At 31.3% G+C, this 21,979-nt stretch overlaps 1 protein-coding gene across 2 annotated transcripts; it reads right to left on the bottom strand.

The window, feature by feature from the left end:
• Positions 1 to 4,209: 4,209 nt before the first annotated feature.
• LOC126746409 (uncharacterized) lies at positions 4,210 to 21,714 on the bottom strand. 2 transcript variants are annotated; one of them, XM_050454663.1, is made up of 3 exons: positions 21,588 to 21,714; positions 8,420 to 8,603; positions 4,210 to 4,607 (listed from the first exon to the last, which is right to left on the bottom strand). In XM_050454663.1, exons 1-3 carry the CDS (start codon positions 21,678 to 21,680, stop codon positions 4,261 to 4,263), a joined length of 624 nt encoding a protein of 207 aa, XP_050310620.1. In that variant the 5' UTR covers positions 21,681 to 21,714; the 3' UTR covers positions 4,210 to 4,260. The 2 variants fall into 2 exon arrangements, with proteins under 2 accessions (XP_050310620.1, XP_050310621.1); XM_050454664.1 differs by having other exon boundaries at positions 21,618 to 21,713.
• Positions 21,715 to 21,979: the final 265 nt, after the last annotated feature.

Genomic DNA, 21,979 nt, shown 5'->3' on the forward strand with positions numbered 1-21,979 from the left:
ATAAAATATAGGGTGTTCCATTTAAATTAAGAAAGTTGTGTATCATATCACATTTATGAATCACCCTGTATATCCAAAAATATTTAGTAAAGTAACTTTGTATAATTTTTTTTTTGTATCACTGTATAAGGAGCTATCGTCCGTTATCGCACTAATGGGACACCCTGTATATAAACCTTTCCAAGATACTACATTTCCGTGCAACATTTTTTCTTAGTAGTTTTGTTTGGTATGTTCTTCGTAAATATCATTAAAAAAAATATTTTCGCATATCCATTATTTTTTGGCAGTGTTTGGCAGACTTCTATTTACTTCGACAAGGCTTCATATAATCAAGATTAAACTTCACTCAGGTAAGTTTGTTTAATCTTATGATTTTTGCGGTTCATCTGCATTTTAAAATCCTTCTTAAAGCTTACTCTCGAATATGTTTTCTATCATCGCCTAACATGGCTAATAAAATATTTTCTGGGTGCGCAAAAAATCCATTTCTCTCAATTACGGGATCAATGCCTTTTTTTATTTCTTCAGGGAGGTAACGAGATTTATTTATAATGCTAAACAAGTGCCTAGCACCATCCTTACAAGACCAATGACATTTAATTTGAAACCAGCATACGGCATACACTTTTACTATAAACTCTGTTAACATTTTAAGGTTTTGAGAGGGCTCATTAGTAGCAACGTATAACCTTAGGACTCTATTGGCTGTGGTAAGCCATCTAGAGTGTGACATTTTCCCTGGCGCTTTTAGAGCCCAATCGTCTTTTAAAACTCCAGTAGAGATTCCTTGACACATCTCATATAAATACTTTGCATCGGTACTTACGGTTTCTAGATCAACTAATGGTAAAATTGTTTAAATTTTCTCAAACTCTACGACTGGTAAATTTTCACACGATTGAAGGGTCTTACCAATGGCTCCCTCTGATAATTAAAGATAGATGGGATTCTATCTTTAATTATCGAAATTTTGAGGAGGTTTCGGCAGCCGAAGATATTGTTTTTGGACGTTTAGTTTTTTTGGCTCACTTGAGAATACAATAGGCACCTTTTAAACATACAGGGTAGTTAAATTTTAAGAAATAAAAAATTCGCTAAATTAATAAAAAACATAATAATTTCCGAAATTTTAAGGCACTTTCGGCAACCGAAGAAGTTTTTTTTCTGACGTTAAGTTTTTTTTGACTTACTAACGACTACAATAGGCACCTATTAAGCATATTCCAGAAATCGAAAATTCGCTACACCCTACTGTGTATATTATGCAGGAGAAGCAGCTTTTAACTACGCTACTAAAGAAAAATTTTATTTGATTTAGAGAGGCTATTTTTTTAAATTAGTTTGGTTGATACAGGGTGTCCCAAAAAAGCGTGGTACATAATTTGAACTTTTTTTTAAATGGAACCACCAAAATGGAGTGTCGTTTGACGCTCTCTTTAACCCTAAAACTGTTTTACCCTAAAATGCAGTTTGTCTATTTATTAACAATTTAAAGAATTTTCATGAAAATCAATGTATCACTTAAATCTTAATATTTACCAAGGACGTTTTTTATCTTTTAAAAAAATCTATGTAGAGTCCTTAGCTTAGTTCATTTTGTCTTTCGAAATTCTAAATTTTTTTTTATACGGGGTGATCAAAATCAAATAAATATATTTTTAATTCAATTTTGCGTTTTTTTTTTAAATGGAACACCCCGTATCTAGTAACGCGATTTGATAGAGCATTCTCTTATCTTCAACTTGATACCAACAAGTTTGCCTTTATCTCTAACCGTTTTCTTAAAATTTGTTCTTAAAGGAAGAATAACACATTTTTTCATAGACATTACGACACTTACGACGGAAAACAATTAATAAATATTTTATGGAATCACAGTGACATGCACTTTGTCACTCGGTTCAATTCTATTTCAAATACTTCTTAGTAAGAAAGAAACTCAATATTTGTATTAACCATTATGGAATTATATTAGTAAAGACAAGTTATTTATAAATCCATGAAGCTTATCTTATATTTTTAAGTAATGGAAGTTTTCTCACAAGTAAAAAGTTGGCCATGATTCATTTATTTTTTGTTTTGTAACGTATGTCAATTTTAATGTTTACTTATTATTCATGTTAAGTATATTTGTACCAAAATGAATTATTACTCTCAGCGAGAATTAGTAAATATGATTTACGTTACATAACTAGAACGTAAACAGTTTTAAATGAAAAAAATCAATTGGCAATCACCATGTCGGTTGTAGAAACACTGGCAATTACTGTAAGACAAATAAGTAAGAACTTAGAAATATCTAAATTGTCCGTGGGAAAATGTCTGAAGAAAAACAAATATCATCTCTATCATGCTCAGATATATCAAGAACTTTTTGTCAATGGGTACAAAATCAAGCAGCAGAAAACAAGATTTTTTGTTAAATTTGTGCTTTTTACTGATGAATGTACGTTTCATAGAAACAGTTTTGTTAACCGACATATCTTTCACTTTTACGATACAGAAAATCCGATCGAGGTTTTGTCAATAATTTTCAACACTGATGGAGCATCAATGTTTGGGATGGAATAGTACATGATTTGATTATTGGTCGATACTTTTTTGAAAATCGTAAACAGGAGAAGTTCTTCTAAATTTCTTAAGAGAGGATTTTTCACGCTTGACGCAAGATCTTCCCGACTTTGTAAGGCATCAGATGTGGCTACAGTTGGATGGTGCACCAGCTCGCTTCAGTTCAAATGTCAGGGAACATATTACGCACCAATTAGGTAATAGATGGCTTGAAAGGTTAGGTTAGTTATTAAAATTAACTTTTGTATACATAGTTATTAAACTATTAGGGAAGATGTGGTGGAGTGCATACATGAGTCTTTTAGGCGTATTACGCCTTTTACGCTTCTTGCAGTTAGAAGAACTTTCGCACGTAGAGTTGATTTGTATTTGGAGCAAAACGGTAGACACTTTGAGCATTTTTTGTGATATTTTTTTTATTATTTTATATTTAATTAATGTTGTTAATATTTTTGGTGAATTCTTGATGTAACTACACTTGATGAAAGTGATTTATTTTTCTTGTGGGATTTTCCTACAGACGATTTCTGGATTTGTAAGTCCTTACTTATTTCCCTTACTCTAATTTCCGGATTTTCTACAACCAACTTGGTGACTGTCAATCAAAATTCTTCATTTAAAACTATTTTTATTCTAGTTTGTTTTTTGTACTCTATACTTCCAGTATGCTCTAATAATTTTCAAATAAAAATAAACGTTGTAATGTCTACGAAAAAATATGTCATTCTTCCTTTAACAACAAATTCTGAGAAAACCGTTAGAGATAAAGGCAAACTTGTTGGTATCAAATTGAAAATAAAAGAATGCTCTATCAAAACGGATGTTCTATTTAAAAAAAATAGCTCAAAACTGAATTGAAAATATAATTATTTCAGTAACGATTTTGATCACCTCGTATAAAAAAAAATAAATTTTAGAATTTTGAAAGATAAAATGAACTAAGCCAAGGACTCTACATAGATTTTTCAAAAAGATAAAAAACGTCCTTGGTAAAAATTAAGATTTAAATGATACATTGATTTTCGTGAAAATTTCCTTAAACTTTTAATAAATAAGCAACGTCGCATTTTAGAGCAAAACAGTTTTAGGGTTAAAGAGTGCGTCAAATAAGACTCCCGTTTCGGAAAAAAAATATAGATGCTTCCATTTAAGAAAAAGTTTAAATTATATACTACGTTTTATTGGGACACCCTGTATCAACCAAACTAGTTTTAAAAAGTAGCCGCTCTAACTCAATTAACATTCCCCCTATTAAAGGTTTTATCCATTTTAAGATTTAGCCGCAATCGAGCACCGCGATATTAAATGGACACCCTGTATATGAAAATTTAATAAATATTTAAACTTAGTATCTCATACCATTCAATACCATAATCTTTGTAGTTTTCCACCATACCGGGATAAAAGAAATGGGATATAAAAAAATGTTGCCGGATGCGACGCATTGCACCTTTGGTTAAATTGCAACATTTTTTTTAGTAGTAAGTGCCTTATACATAACTATAAATTAATATTATATAAAATTTCGATATGAAGGCCATACGAATGCAAGGTCAAAATAAAAAATTTTTTGGTTCAATTCAGGATAAATTCCCAAAAAGAAGAAATTCATCTGTAAATAGGTGTACAAAAATAGACAAATTTAAAAATGTATTTATTATGCCTGTAAGGGTTAAAAATATTGTATTAATAGACTTTGTTTGAATCTTGTGAGTATCCGCTATAAGCCATCTGAATTTCCTCTTCTTGTTGGTCGGTTCTAGCAGCAGCAACTTGATGGTGGTCGAAATAGTGTTCAGGGTCATAAGTTTGATGATAAATTTGTGGCTGTGGTTGATCTCCATTTACTTTTGAACACAGTTTCCAAACTGCCAGAGCAATTGTTGTAACAAAGGATACGAATGAAAGCTGGATAGCATTCCAAGCCTTTATACTAAGTAGACCAAGTGCCAGAGGAATTAAAGTAATTGCTTTAATGAATATAAATACCAAAATTGGGACGAAGATTTTCTTAATTTTCGACTTCTTACGAGCTAAAAAAAATCAAAATTAATTAGTAAAATAAATATTAGAAAAATATGAATATAATTGAAAGTCCTTTTAATGTTTTTCCTACTTTTGAAGGATAAGAGTATTCAAAATATATTATCTATTTCCGTCCGTAAATGCAGATATTAAACAAACATGTTACTCCAACATATTTTAAGTTCTAAAGATTAAAATTATTATGTAAACTACTAAAATTATATGATCCGAGGCTAAGATATTTTTCAAGAGACGTTCATTAATAGCAAATAGTAAATCGCAAATGATTTAAGATTACACATTATATATTAAATATAGGGTTATTTACGAGGAATTTAAAATTTAAATTAACAGAATGAAAGATGATTAATCAGCAGTTGTTTTAGCAAGCAAGGTACACTTCGATTTTTGATACTACATGCATTGGCATTTCATGTATATTTGATAAAAAAATACTTTTGGTAAAGTAAGATTTAAAATTATGTAATTTTAAAATCCTTGGATACCAATTTTTACATTTTTACATCATAAATTTAATTTAAAAAAAAACTTTTGGAAACGAAGGACTTTTTGGACCCAAATTTGTCTTGACTTTAATGTTTATTTTTGTGCCCTTAATACGTAGTATGTAAAAATAATGACATTTTCTCAAGAATCACTCTATATATTAGGTATTTTTTTATATAAATAAAATATGAGCTGCAGGCTAATGACACAATCAAATCGTAATTTTTTTTTTGTAAGCTATAGGCGAAATCAACAATTGTCATAAATAGGGTACGGTTGACGGTGGGATGGGTTAGGTTGGATTGGGTTGGGTGGGGTTCAGTTAGATTAGATTGGAGCCCTTACACTTTTAAATTTTATATTTCAAATGCGAGATCGTTACATATTAACATATTTCATTTAAAAAAAAAATACTATAGACGGTACGTTTTAAAATAGATAATTATTATTTTAATATTTTAAAATTAGTAGTAAAAATATTGAAAAACAAATAATTAAGAAATTCCAAGTGAAAATCAGGATTTATCAGGTCTTTGATAATAACTGCCAACTTTTACCTAAACCTTATAGACTTTCGTCAAATATGGCAACACTACCAAATATACCTGTAAAAATATATATCTTGAAGAGTTTTCGCATTGCAATATTTTGAAAATGGCGGCATTTAGTAAAAAGTTTTTTTTTTATTTGATAGGATAAAATATAATTTATCTTAAATTTTTTTTAATCTTCTATAGAACGTCGCCATTCTACTAAACACTAAATTTGAAATATTAAATTTATAAAAACGCATATCCTTTCGGTATTTCTTTGGTTGTTCCAAAACACTTTTTTAGTCGACATTCGTTTGACTTTGACATACTGTTTTAAAAATACCAAAGAAAATCCATCCAAGATTACTTTTTTATAAAATAAGTATCATAATGTTATTCATATCGTAACAAAGGATACTACATAATAATAATACGCCTTCCAGCATGTACCATGTTCCTCTCGTCTGCTATACTTTCACCAACAGCGTCGTCATGCATTGCAGCATCTGCGATCTTATAATCAATGCAGCCGCTTAAAACGATCTCCATAACTAGGACGCGAACACTGCAATTTATCTCAAAATATAAAATAACTTCCTCATGATCTATTTTTAGGGCTTCCTGCTTAAAGCTTAACTTAAAGCCCTTGGTGCTCATTATGTTCGTTCGATTCGCCCCTCATCATAAATTTTAGGCACAATCACAGGACGTTTAACTGTAGTTTTTCTGTGGTTATCGTTGTTAATCGAAAGGAAAAATCGTGCTTCACCATGCACATTTACTTGATGTTGCGTCGCTGTTCGTAGGTTCCTTTAGACAGCCGAACATTAGTTGCAGATTTTACTATGTTGGACCTTATTGTCTTTGTGATACATGTATTTAGTAGCATAGTACGGCGGATTTCATTCATATATGCGTCCACGAAAACACTGTTAGTATAGTGTCGCAGCGAGGAAGCCTGGGCGGATATTGACTGGTGTCATGGGGTTTGCTGAATACCACCCGTTTGCTTTTTAAGTTTGGCGGAAGTGGAATCAGCCCCTTTTGGATAATGTCCTCTCATGTGGCCTGCTTTATCAGAGTTCCAGCAGTTAACTTTGGTCCCAGTGGCTACCTCCAATAAGCTCTCTTGACCGAACCAAAGTCATTCTCTTCTGGCCTTTGTTCTTCGCAGCTTCAAATTCATAAGGCCCGTCTTAGTGCGAGTAGTAGTATAGGTAACTATGCTAGTAGCAAGGCCTGCCTTAGTTCACCATACCGTAGCTTACCCAGGAATGCTTAAACTAAATCGAAATGTTCCATGATTCTTCCCAGTATATTTCAGTAGAACAAAAATCAATGCAATATTAGCTTCAAATTCTTACAAGAAATCACCTGGCTTCTGGCATTGACTTTTCGTGATAGATATGTTCCAAGTGTGACTAGCGATAACCCATCTTTACCTGGTGACCGTAGACTTCTTTTCCTTCGGGAGACATTCTATGAAGGATGGCAGCATTTCCTTTCAGGAACAACGTAAGGGAAGTCGCGTTCTCCCTACATGATTAACTATTTGCTTTTGCAACCGCCTCAAACTCAGGCCGATTAATATTTCATAATGTAGCATCCTTAAATGAATGCAGTTTGAGGCGCAACAGCCCAAAAGATTCCATAGTGGCACTCACTTTACTCTTATTGTCTACTGCTGGAGGGTTATAGGGCAGTTCACCGAAAGTATTGACATCCAATATTCCACCAATGAAAGAAACCGCTTTTCCAGTGAAGAAAATTTTTCCAGAATGTCTTTTTCTAATTCTTTTTTTTTTGGGATTATTTTCCAAAATCTTTTCTTTCCTATAACCTTTGACCGATATCGCTTGAACCAGCGAAAACAAATTTGTTCGGGTCATTGCTTTTTTTAAGTAAAGCGTTAGAAAGTCCGCTATCTTTCTCATGGTATCACAGTTCTTTCCTTCAGCTCAGTAACTTTTAGGTTCACCAAACTTGTCATTTAGTCGACATTAGTATGTACCAATAGTTCATCCTTTATTCCAGAAAAAGAAATGAGCCAAGCCCAGCAAAACTAAACATGTCATGAGTGACAAATGACATTTTGTGTTTAGGAATTTTAAGAAAAATTACATACGTAAACCTTATCCGGCCTAACGTAACTGTTGATATTTTGTTTCAGAATGCACCCCAGGTAGAGACTACCTTTATGCTTGTTAATAAAACCATTGTTTTTGCTCCCGGCGATCGCTCCGAATTTTCGAATGCCGGAGAACAGTGTTCGTGGTGGTTAAGATCGTTACAATATTTTCATTATTCAATTCATTTTAAAGATTTGCCTGTTGTACCTTTTTTTTAGGGAAGAATTAAAGTCTTATTAAAATAAATCTAACAAACAGCTATGCATTTATCTTCATATAAAATTATTAATATACTTTTCTTTAGTTTACGTAATTTTGGTTTCTTTGCCTCTTTTTACTGTGTGGTTTTATTTATAATTATGTTTTCGGCTTGGTCAAAAAGGAAAATTATATTCTTATTTACTTGAAATATAATAAAGGTTACATGTTTTCAAAAAGAAAATACATTCTAATTAATGAAATACAATGTAATTAATAATTAATGAATCCGTGTTTTTTTGGCAAAATTTGATTTTACCTTTATCAAATTCTCATTTGTTAATATGCTTTATAATATGTTTAAAGATTTAAGAAAGAAAATATATTTTATCCAGGCTAACCTTTTAATTGATGTACCGTTTATATTCTATATATAAAAGTAAAAATATTTACCTTCAGTTTGGCTCCTTCCCTCATTAAAATAAGACGAAACATCTATTTCGTTTATATCGCTTCTAGTTACAAAGGAATCGATTGGTGGAAGAGCGTCATTATTACTAACGTGATTTTTAATAAATTGTTCAACCAAATTTTTCTCGCTTCTATCTGCAAATTTGTTGGACTTTAACACTGTCTCCTAAAAATTAAATAAAAAATATAAAATTCACAATTTATTAAATTAAGATTAATTTATCTGCTTAGAAACCTTGTGACCAATCAAGTAATATGTACTTTGAACTTTACCCAGAAAGACCACCCGGAATAGCTTTAGTAGATTTGAGAAAAAAAAGGCTTATATCTAACTAATTATGCAGGAAGAAAGAAGAAATATTGTACTTAAAAATTTAATATTATAACAGAGGCGTCTCGCAGGTTTTTAAACAAGGAATTTTTTTAAATGTTAGCATATTTCAGACTATGAGGAATTCGAAGAAATAATAACATCTAATATTTAAATCATTACGTCGATAGATTATCTAATTTAATCGAAAAAATTCTGTTTCCCGAAAAAAAAAAATTAAAATGAATTATTGAGTGCCTTTTATAGTAATTTCTTGTTGTCTTTTAACTTAATATTATTTTGATAATTTAATATTTTTTTAGTAAAATACTACGACAAATTGTAAACAACGTAAAAGAATAAATATTATCATAACCATGTCAAATTTGCCGAGTCACAGTATAAAGAACAAGATTCAACAAGAACAAGGTTCTAGTTTATGTTCAGTGGCCGAGTATAAATATTCACGCACCGACAAAGGCAGTAATATTTCTCTTTGTTGACGTGCACGCAAAAAACTACCTATCCTTTTGGCCTTCGACTTTGCAAGAAAAAAAATCTGTTCTTTTTTTAATTTTTGCTCGATGTAACGCAAGACCAATTCGAAGAATTCAAACGAAAAACTAATCTCATGACAGGTCTTAAAGTTAGTTTTTGTGATTTTCTATCACAGGCAGGAAATTTTGAGGGCTTACGACGCTGTAATTTTGTAGGACTGTGCTTTTTTCCGAGTGTTTTCATGTAATAGATAATTTATTAAATTGTCCCAAATATTATTTTGTCGTTAAAACGTTATTAATTCTTACCTGGTTTACCTCAGGTGATAAAATTAAAAACAAAAAAAACATAGTAGAGGTTGACCACTTATTCAGGCAGAAATATCCAGATTTGCCACCTATTAACCAAGGTACGGTTAGTAAAATCGAAAGCAGATTTCGAGAAGTTGGGCACGTGAGGGATGTTTCAAGACAAAGGTCTTCTAAAATCGATGAAAACACCCAATTAAATATGTTGTTAGCGATGGAAGAAAATCCGGTAACTGCAGCCAAAAGAGTAGTTCGCGAAAACTCTATTCATCATAAATCTGTGCTAAAAATTTTAAAAAGTGCAAACAAACGACCTTATAAAATGCAACCCGTTCAGTTCTGTGAATTAATGATGAACGCCACTGACGAAAATCGCATATCTTCGGAGTGGATCCTTTTTATGATGAGGCTACATTCACCCTAAATGGCCATGTTAATAAGAAGAACTGTCGCTACTGGTCTGACGAGAACCCACACTGGGTAAGGGAAACTAATACACAATATCCCCAGAAAACTAATGTTTAGGCTGGCATAATTGGCAGGCAAGTTATAGGGACCATATTCTTCAATGATACTTTAACTGGGGAAAGATATCTAGAATTTCTGGAACATGAACTAATTCCAGCCTTACGTGCCTTATATCCGAGTCAGTTCGATCCAGATTTGTATGATGAAAGAATCTGGATGCAACAAGATGGTGCTCCCCCACATTATGCCCGTAATGTACGCCAGTATTTTTATGACAATTTTCCAAACAGATGGATTGGTAGAAGGGGTGCAATCGAGTAGCCGGCACGTTCTCCCGATCTCACCCCACTTGATTTTTTTCTGTGAGGACATTTGAAAAGTCAAATTTATATGAGCAAACCAGGAAACCTAGACGAACTCAAAGAACGTATTAGGCAAGAAATCCGACAAATATCTCCAGCAGTGTTAGAAAATGTCAGAAACGAATTTTATTATCGTCTTGGGCTTTGCCAACAAGTAAATGGTTCTCATTTTGAGCATCTTATACATTAAACGCAACTTTTAATAATTTAATGGTTTTTTTTTCGTATTTCTCCTTTAGATAATCACAAATAGATAACAATCACAAGTAAATAGGGCAATTTAATTAAGAAAAAGGGCTCTTTTCAATGAGAGTTTAAAAATAGTGGCTTTCTATTTGAAAAAAAAAGTTTGGGGTAATTTGGACCCCCCTGTAGGTGAAAAAATACAAAAACTATCTTGAAATGTGAAAAAAAAATAAACGAAAATCGACGGGTCTCAGGAATTTTGCGAGATAAATTTTGATTAGTTTTAACTGAATTTATTCCAGTTAAAGTCACCACACTGTATATATGTGTTCTTTTCTAGAGTGACTCTCCCAGGAGTTCTGCTCTATCCTGCAGCGAAATACAGGATACAGCGAAAAGACGAGTAAGGCAAGTCCGTATAAAGTCAAGTGGCTGTTAGGCGAAGTTTGACATTAGTAAAAATTGATACCCTTTATCTGGATTTCTAAACCCTATTGATTTACCTCTCAGAAAGCTCCCGAAATAGTGGGTGGGTTTTAAGAGACTTATCGGTGTTCTATTATTTAGAGAGACATTAACAAGTGCGTGGTACGGGTGCAAGAAACCTAGTCATTGTTTGCTTGAGAGGCCGAGAGATAAACGATCTAGGTTTGAACGACTGCCATTCATAGCAGTATGCCGCTCGTAGCTGAATCGTTAGAGATTGCGCGTCATGACAGGTCAAGAAAGCACACTCGGGAAATGGTTTCGGCTTAAGGTTTTTGTTAGGAGCTATTCTTACCCAGAATTTTTCCTTAGAACATTGAAAGGCTAGTAGGCTATTAGTAAATAACAACTTTGTTTGAGTTCAACATGTGCACAGGGGCAAAGAGGGTGTTTTGTTTAGAAACATATTCATCGGTTCTCTATTGTCAGGTTTACACGGATTTTCAAAACAGGAAATTTTCAGCTATATGTCAACACACATAATAATGTTAATTTAACTTATTGATGTTAGATTTTGGATTAAAAATAAAAAGTAGAAATAGATATAAGTTATTCTAAGCGTAAAAATAACATCTTCAAAGAAAAAAAAATTATTAACATTCTTATTCTTAAAACCGCTTCTAAAAAATTTGAAATGCCAACACTGCAGGCTAAAGCTAATGCCATCTTGCGAAATGTCATCTTGACAAACGGCTTTGTGTTTACATTCGGCATCTGTAAAGTTCTGTGTTTTTTCTTTAGTTTTTGGTTGAAAAAAGATGCATTAGAGTGTTTTTTTGAACTGTTACGATAGTAAAAACTTATGCCGTTTGTGTCGCACCATAGGAAAAAGGCAATTTAAGGCGATCTTTTCACAAGTAAATACTAATATTGTCATAACATTATATCAAGGGCCAACCGTCGTCATAAACGTAGAATAATAAAAACTTATTAAGAAATCTATAATAATTATAAAATATTTAATGTCCATAAAATGCTTTTTTTTGGATAAATACCTTCACTCAAATGAAGTAAGTACGTTAAAAAAAGCATACAGAGTTCATAAAGAGTAATATTCTTTATAATGTAAAGCATAATCTATTAATAATAAATATTTATCATGTATCAAATATTTTTGACGACGTCACTGGTAAAGATTGCTTGTATCGATGGAATCAATAGTGCATTCGAGCGGTGTTGCGATGTTGTTGCCTTTTTCTCACATATACGTTATCTACGTTCATTTCACTTTAAATGTTGACATCTTTATAGAGTATCTTATCATATTTTATGAAAAAAAATGCTTCATATTTTATTAAAGAGGAATTGTATTATTTTGCGCCTGTCAAAATAATTGCCAAATTTTTATGATATTATGAAGTATGTAATTTTACCATTTCTACATCAGCATTTGACATCATTGCATCAGAGATATTGCAAGCAATCAAACTGCCCATAGTTCTACGGCAATGCTAATTTCCTTTCAATATTCTGAGAATTTTTCCGTCTTTTTGTTCAGAATTACTTTTAAAATTTTATTTGGTGTAAAATACACATCGAGAAAAGAGTTAAAAAGGAAGAACAGTTTTCTTTTCTCTTGTAACCGAGTCGAAGGTAAAGCGTTTTTTGTGCAGACAACAGGCTTTGTTGCTTCGTATGCTCCCTCTTATTTCGTGGCAGCATGCGTGCTGTCTGTTTCTAGTAGCAGAGATTGTTGACTCAGGTCGGGATGTATCTATCTTACTTTTTAATAACAGTAGAGAAAAGAAGGGTGTTTTGCGGATGATATTTTTAGTGTAATAAAAATGTTGGATTATTTGTTAATACTAAAAAATATATTCAAATGAATTTTATAAATTTCTCTTTTTTAAAATAAAATAATTTTATAAAAATCTCGAGACTGTAAACTGTACTGGCCGTAAAATAGAAGTATAAAGGCAGCAAAACGTTTAGTATCACAAAAAAAGTAAGAGTCGTAAAAGGATCACGTCGCATAAAATAAAATACATTTTGGTTTATAATAGATTGTTATAGAAAGTTAATAAAAATATTTCGCGATAATTAAACCACTAGGAAAATAGGTGAAGAAAGATTTAAAAGTAGCTTTAAAAATACTTAATTTTAAATAGATTTAGTTTTTTGTTTCTATTTATTAAAGTCTATTTAAATATTTCTTGATATAAGTTTTCTCATGATAAAAGCATTGCATCTAATTTAGATTTAAAATTTTATACTTTAAAACATAAGTTGAAGTGACTTGATCTAAAAAGGTAAACTATTAAAATAAATATTGCTAATAGTAAACTATCAAAAGATGTATTAAAAAATTTAAATCAAAGATAAATGGATAGAGTTCTGCAGAACAAAAATTCTACATTCGTAGAGCCATTCTCTTTGACTGACAGCTTAAATAAAAAAACTCTCTACTCGTGTAGAATTTATTTAGGCCTCTCTTCTTACAGATTATATGATCTTTATTGCTACTAATTTCTGATCTATTCTCTTTTGGTACTCGTTAATGGTTGTGGTGACTCCGATTATTCGTTAATATTTAAGGACATATTAAAATTACTTGATATATTTCTTTTTTTTCGACCTTTAAATGCTTTGCAAAATGTGTAATTTTTTACACCACCGCAAAAGTTATTTTCAATTTGTAAGTAAAAATATATCTGGATAGCTAAGATCGAATGAGTTCTTATCAATAAGTCCTTAAGTGATGATATATTACTCTAATCGCATATTATGATAAATCTATTTTCAGTGGATCATTTCGTATTAAACTTGGAAGTACAGCTTTAAATAAGTTTTTAATTATTTTCCTCATTTCATCACAAACAAAATTGATACCTTTCTCAATTTGACCATTTTTAGAATTCCAAAAACTTTAAGGGTGAGGCAATTTAGTAATATATTCTTTTTAACAACTAACTTACCTTTAGCCTTACTGAACCAACACACTATTTTGCATTTAACTTTAAGTTGAAAATTTTTGAATTAGAATGCGAAATTGGAGAGCGTTGGGAAGAAAAACCCATGAAAGTCAATCACAAACCATCTTTTAATATAAGATTGTCTGCTGTTTTTTCTATATATTATTTGTATCTTATGTTGGCTCGCGTAGTAGAAGATGGTGATAAGCTAACATCTTAAGTAGAAGGTGAAAGATTTATTCGCTTCGAAGGGTCCAGGGAGACAAACACAGAAAATCCCCCTTTCGAAATGAAAGTGAATAGAACAAATGTGTCGAGTAGTTTAAGCTTGTCGGCTAAATCGAAAGATGGCGCGGCACGTCATCGATTTGCCGTACATTACAGAAGCTGTTTTGTTTCATTCATTCTCCGATAGATAGAGGTACTGTTTATATTATTACGGGTTTTCCCGAATTGCTTTCGGTTCTGGCTGCACTTTTATTATTCCAATTAAAAAAACTTTATGAATACAGATTAATAAAACTTTCTAAGGTATTAAAGGTGTGGTAATTTATTATAATTATTTATTTAAAAGTCATTTTAATTTATTATTATATTTAGAAAAAACACCAATATTCGTTTTAGACATAAAATTAATTATGTTCAGTACTACAAAAGAATAATAATTAGAAAATATGGCTACATTCATGTCCATTTTTGTTACATATTCTAAAATATGCTACCTCGTCACTCCCTTAATCACCTGGTACAACCTAGCCTCTCTAAGTGCTTTCATACTTTAGTGTTTTACTGTCTTGACCTGACGATAGGAAAAAAAATATTTTTACACTATTGGCCAATCATAACCTTAGAACATTGAAAGGCTAGAATTAGTAAACAACGACTTTGTTTGAGTCCAACATGTGCACAGGGGCAAGAAGGGTGTTTTGTTTACAAACATATTTGCCGATTCTCTGTTGTCAAGTCGACGCAAATTTCCAATGGAGGAAATTTTTAGCTATATTTTAACAACCATTATAACGTTAATTTAACTTATTTGTGTTGTATTTTATAAGAAAATTTAAAATAAAAAGTATAAATACTACAATTAACCTATTTTAAAAATAAATATAATATCCTTAAGCAAAAAAAAAACAAAATTATTAACATTCTTATCCCTAAAACTGCTTCTAAAAAATTTGAAGCGACAACACCGGAGCTTAAGCGCCTGAGCCATACGCGTAGTGTCATCTGTCAAACGGCCTCTGTGTTTATTTTCGGGATTCGTGTATTTTCATTCATTTTTGGTTTAAAAAAGCCACATTTTAGTGTTTTTTTTAATTGCTAGGATGGAAAAAACCTGTGTCGTGTGTGCCGCATCATGATAAAAAGGTGATTCCAGCCGATCTTTTCACAAGTAAGTACCGATACTTTTATAACATCACATCATAGGGTTACCATCATCATAAACGTAGAATAGGGGATCTTATAGATAAAAACCTAATAAAAACTTAAATGTGAAAGTGTGTGTAAAATACCAAAATATTTATATTTTTAAATGTACCTATCTATATATAGTTATGTTTTTTTAATATAGACATTAGGTAGATAGATGAAATTACTAATTTCTTATTGCCTTTAAAGAATTTTGAAATTTATTTGATATTGATATCTATGTATAAAGTTAATTTTGTCTTTCCCTAAAATTTGGTCGATAATTTTTTGTTTGTTTTACCATATTGCAACTTACAATAATACATATAGTAATTGGCATCACATATTAATTTATTACTGTAATTTTTTTTGCTTTTTGATTAAATATCAAATACTTATTATAGATTGCCTAATATATGCCCAAAGGGAACAATGGATTTCATTAATGGAAATCAACACAATTAAAAAGAACATATTTGTTTGTTCAGATCACGTCCTTAGAAGTGATTTCTTATATTAGGAAGATAATATTATCAGTAGCCAGACTTTATTAAAAAAATCAGCTCTACCTCAAAGGTAATTTTTTTTAAATATATTTTTCTAGTATAAAAAAAATCGCCACAAAAAGTATTAGTGTTACTCATATAAGCTTTATTTATACCTAATACTTATTAAATTAGGTATGTGTGTAAAACTATTGTTTTACTAGGATTTCTGATGCACTGGTTAAAAACACAGCAGCCGATAATTCAGTTAATTTACCAAGTGATTTACCCTTCAAAGCTGGATAAGGGGTAGTTTTCCTGAAGAGTGCAAAAACTTCTTTAGCTGCCAAAATGGTATATAGTACAAACAGTGGAGCTAATATAGACAAGTATGAATAATTAAAATAGATTAATATTCTTGATACACCAAATTTTGTATAATTACAGATCTGATCATTCATCATCAACAATAACTGCATCTGAGATTAATAGTTACCGTGGGGTCTAGGTCAACAATTACTATTTCTCATCCAAGCCGTTTTTGTTTAACTGCTACACATTCCCTGACTCTGCCAAGAAAAAGGTAAAAATACACTCAAAATAGACTACTAGTTTTATGCCATGTATCATCCTATTCTATATATCTTATTTAAAAGTGATAGAGTATTTTATTGTGTTATATTTATTTAATTAAATGCAATTAATCAAATGTATGATATTACAAAAATTCTTTATAATAACATACATTTTATTGATCAATTGGATTATCATAATACATTTTTTTATTTTTTTCTTTTTAATTTTGGTAATACTATATTTTTATGTATATTATTCTAGGGTAAAATCAAAATGATATTCTGAGGACCTAAGCACTGATGATTCCACCGTTTCAAAAGCTAAATCACTTGTCACCAAATTATGGAAAAAAATAAAGAACAATAAATTAAAATTCGAAGATTGCAACAAACAAATTTGCGCCAAAGAAATTGAATTAGATTTCTCAAGTCATTATTAAAATACTTAAGCAATAATAACATGATTTTCGAAAAAGCCCAATATACTACATATTTTATTTGACTTGTAAAAGTACTTGTTTGTATATTACTACTAATAAACTATCTAATCTAATCTATTCTACATAGTCTTTATTCTTAGGTAAGCTTTGTTTTTTAGTATAAATTAATGATATAATAATTGGTATTAGGTATTAGATAGGTCACTGTTAAATGTCTCAAAACCATTGTACAGGCTAAATACTCATAATAAAAATCTTATAACCTATAAAAAACCTGCAACTCCTTCACAATTTGAACATCCTTGTAGTTTTAACTCTTTCCGCTAAAGCAATACTGTCCCTTTGAAAAAGTCAGCACCATAGAAGTATATATTATGTGATATAAAGTAAGTGATGTAAAACTGAGTTTTGTCCAATATAACAATAGCAATAAAATTATGCAAAATAATAAAAATTTGTGTCTTAAAACATGATTTATTAAGCAATCTATAATATTATATTAATAAAATATTTAATTTCCATAAAAATGCTGCCTTTTATTAGGACATTCCTTTAACGAAGTCCGTTAAAAAAACACATAAATAGCTCGTCAATGGTAATATTACTTATACTCAAACTCTATAATACTTAATAAAAAATTATCAGGTAAATATTTGTTGACGACGTCACTGGAAGAGAGTGCTTGTATGGGTGGCATCAACAATGCGATCGAACGGCGTTGCAATGCCATTACCGTTTTCTCATTGCTTCGTACTTTATTTTCATTTATTTAACGTATATTGACTTCGATATAGAGTATCTTATCAAATTCATATTAAAAAATTGCTTGATATTTTATTAAAGGGGAGCAGTAGTGTTGTTTTGAGCCTTCGGAAACAACTGAAAATTTTTATGATATTATAAAGTGATTTTTGCCATTTCTCTATGAGCATTTGGCATCATTGCATCAGAGATGTTGCAAGCAAACAAACCTGCCCATAGTTCCACGCCATGCTACTTCTAGCCTTTCAATGTTCAATCATAACCAAAACAAGGCTAGCTTATACTATGAGTTTTTGATGTCATATAAAAGTTTAACATACACAACTATTTCTTATACAATTTTATTTAAATACAAAAACTACATGATTTTTTTAAGCCCAATGAAACATTATTACCAACTAATACTGAGTGAAAAGCAAGCACAGAAAAAAATGAATAGGTACATTAAGGAATATTAAAATATTTAATGTCTTGTAAAAAGCCTAATATATAAGTGAAAGTTAAGATGAATAAGCTGAATAATTTGGCTTAGTGAAAAGACGCATGTAAAACAGTAAAAGTCATGCTTACAGGTGAGGTACATAATCTGCTGCCTGGAAACTTGAAAGCTGATTATGAATACTTATTTAAAAGCAGGATTTTCTAGCTATTTTACATGCCCGAAATATATTTGTAAGTAAATATATAACAAATTTCTATTTGTTGATATGTTATTTTACAAGGTAAGTTTTAACTTTTTTCTTACCTCTTGGAAAAAAACAAAGGAGGACTATCATTACATACGAAGCCTCTGTGGCTTGTTGGAGGTAGAATGAATTCTGGTGCAAAATGATTGGCACAGACGAAGTATTTAGTTGGTTACCAATGGATTTTAAGCAAGGATTCTTATAATTAATTATCCCTTGCTGTCTATATTTGGCATCTCTTGGAAAAAGGAAGCGGCTAGAATATAGGTCTGTGCATCCTGACACAAGCATTTATGTTTTACCTTTGCGTCACCCATAAACATAGACATTTTGTGAAATAGTCTTAATACCAATTAAGACTAACGAAGTCGTTTCTCTTAATAATAGAAAGTTAATAGCCAAAGTAAAAAGTAAAGTTTTAGATGACACAACACACGAGAAAGTACTCCACTGGAGTACCCGAGATTATTGGATTTATAAATAGATACCTAACTCCTATATTGTGAAGAGCACTAATCTCGTTTGACAGGCACTGAACAATTAATATTAATGGGGATAACAAGTGTATAGAATTTATTACTTTAGTGTCTTTACGTCTACAGTGAAAATATTGAAATCGAATGACGTATGACGTACCTTAGGAAACTTTATTGGATTAATACAACGCAGCCAGAACCGAAAGCAAATTGGAAAAACCCATAATAAAAGATAAATGCATCTATTTCAGAAGTGTATAGAGCAATAAACTGGGGAATTCCGTTCTGTTTGGCTACATTTCGTGGTAGTTCATAGGCGCAGGTACTTATAATATTTATGAATTTAATTTTCACGGATTAAATGCCTTTATTTTGAAAGAGATTAAATACTAAATAAATACTTTTAATCCTTTTGTATAGGTACCTATCTTTTAACGCTTTGTAACATGCAAAAATGGGGTCAGGTAATATATACAGACTATAAATACTTTTAAATCATATTTTAAACGTTAGTAGTCACTGCTACGCTGTAGTGTAATCACAATATTATTATCCCAATATTTAAAAAATGGAGGTATTCAGTCCCACGAAAAGATGTACTAAAAATTCTCCACTATCGCTGAGTGAAAAAGTTATTATTTTAAATGTACATGATTGCATAAAACACGATTACCCTAGTTTTACTGTGCAAGAAATTGTTGAAAAATGTTCTCGAATGAGTGGAATTGGAAAGTCCACCATTTTCAAATTGTTGCGGGAAAGAAAAGTAGCAGGTCAAGTGGAATCTCCCAAGCAAAAGCCAGGACGACCTACAAAAGTCCTTGATGAAAATGCTAAATGTATAATTCGAAGAAAAGTTCACTCTTTTTATTTTAAAAAGGAAATACCCACCCTAGACAAAATTTTAATGGAGCTTGGCCGAGATGACAGTATTCCGTTGATAAGTAGAAAACTTTTATGGAAAACTTTAAAAAATATGGATTTTGCCTGGGAAAAGCATAACAGCAAAGCACTTTTACTGGAGAGCGACGAAATTGTTTGTTGGAGACGACAATACTTGAGAAGTATCAAGCAGTACCGCAGGGAGCAAAAGAAAGTTTTTTATCTTGATGAGACGTGGATTAACGAAGGTTATATAGTCCAAAAAATGTGGCAAGACAAAAATATAACCAGTGCTCGCCAAGCTTTCATAGAAGGCCTGTCTACGGGTATTAAAGTACTTTCGGGAAAAGGAAAAAGACTTATAATCACACATATTGGAAGCGAAGAGGGATTTTTAAAAGAAGGTCTGCTAACCTTTGAGTCGACTCGCACAGGAGATTACCATGAAAACATGAACTCAGACGTTTTCGAGGACTATTTTGGTGAAATGATAAAATTTCTTCCGGCTAATTCGGTGGTGGTTATGGATAACGCAAGCTATCATTCACGGCGAATAGAGAAGACGCCAACTTCAAGTTGGAGAAAGCAAGAAATTATCGATTGGCTGACTGCAAAAGGTATTGCATTTGAAGCAAATTTGATAAAAAAAGAACTGCTGGCAATAGCAAACTTACACAAAGCTCGTCTCATGAAATACGCCGTGGAAGATATAGCCGAAAAATATAATATAACTGTACTGCGCTTACCGCTATATCATTGCGAACTAAATCCTATAGAACTGATATGGGCGCAGGTAAAAGGATTTGTAGCAAGACAAAACACGACTTTTAAAATGAAAGATGTTAAGCTACTGTTTGATCAAGCCATTACGGAAGCGACACCAGAGAATTGGCGAAAAGCAGTCCAGCATGTAATTAAGCAAGAGGACAAAATGTGGGATCTTGACAACCTCATCGATCAGACAGTCGATCCTTTAATTATAATGTCAAGAGGTGATGACAGTTCGTCAGATGACGAAGAAGACTACAATCTATTATAATTTAAAATTGTTATACACTGTTCAAAAAGTGCCAGATTCAAAAGTGACATTTTCAACTGTTTTACTCTACATATTATGTTCAATAAATTTGTGAAAAAAATATATTATTCCATTTAAACAAAAGTAACTTTCTAAAATAAAATAGCATTTAAGTACATTAATTATAAGGTAAAAAACAAGTCCCAGTTGCACGCCTTTGGCGAACCGTTTTCAATGTTTATCAGTGGGTAACAATGGGCAAAACTCATAAATTGACCCAAAACCGGGTGGCACTACCTGCAATCAACGAAAAGAAAGAATTTTACATTGAAACTAATACCCAACTAAGGTAGTGGCATAAAATATTGGTGGATCACCAGGTACCACTTTTGCATACCTAATGAGGTTTTATTGCTCTACACACTTCTGAAATAGAGTATAACTATCGAAGAATGAAACAAAACAGCTTCTGTAATGTACGACAAATCGATGACGTGCCGTGCCATCTTTCGATCGACAACTTAAAACAACTCGACTCGACACATTCGTAAGTTGTTGTAAAGTAACTAATACATTGTGTTATAGAATATATATTATTTAAAGATTGAATAAAAATGTTTAAATATTTTGCCTTTACATACTAACTTTTACTTTTGTGAAACAAAAATGCCATTTTTTTGACCACTTTTGTCCATCCTTTTATTAGTCCATCAAAATATTCCGTTCAACGAATTAGTAATTATTCTTAGCTTTATACCCAAGGTAGAAAATGCAATTTTTGGACATACATCGTTTTATCATCGGTTTTGTTATTACCTGGCCTATATTATAGAATTAGAATAATTAATGTCTAATTATATTTATAGCTGAAATGGACCCTTACTTGTAAAACATTTCCCCAGGAATCTTTTACCTTTGGAAGTGCCTCACACATGCCCCATAAGCACACCACTAATATAACACAGAAAACCTTCATTTCCGCTAGACAGTATTTCGCTATTTTAAATAAATTTTCTCTTGTCCATCCTTAATATATAAACATTTAGATATATAAGTAGGGATTCAGTTTGTTCATGTTCCCAATATGTTTACTACCTTATACATATAAGGTGAACTGTCCTAATATTAATATTATTAGTATAACACAAAATCAAATTCAACTTATGGTTTTGGTTTTATAATAAAAAGACAAAACGTGCGCGCATTTTTAATGTTCAGGCATTCCATGCCTTTTATTAATGACAGTAGGTTATTTGACTGTTTGATGTACTAGAA

Source organism: Anthonomus grandis, chromosome 17, assembly GCF_022605725.1.
Source record: "Anthonomus grandis grandis chromosome 17, icAntGran1.3, whole genome shotgun sequence".
NCBI lineage: Eukaryota > Metazoa > Arthropoda > Insecta > Coleoptera > Curculionidae > Anthonomus > Anthonomus grandis.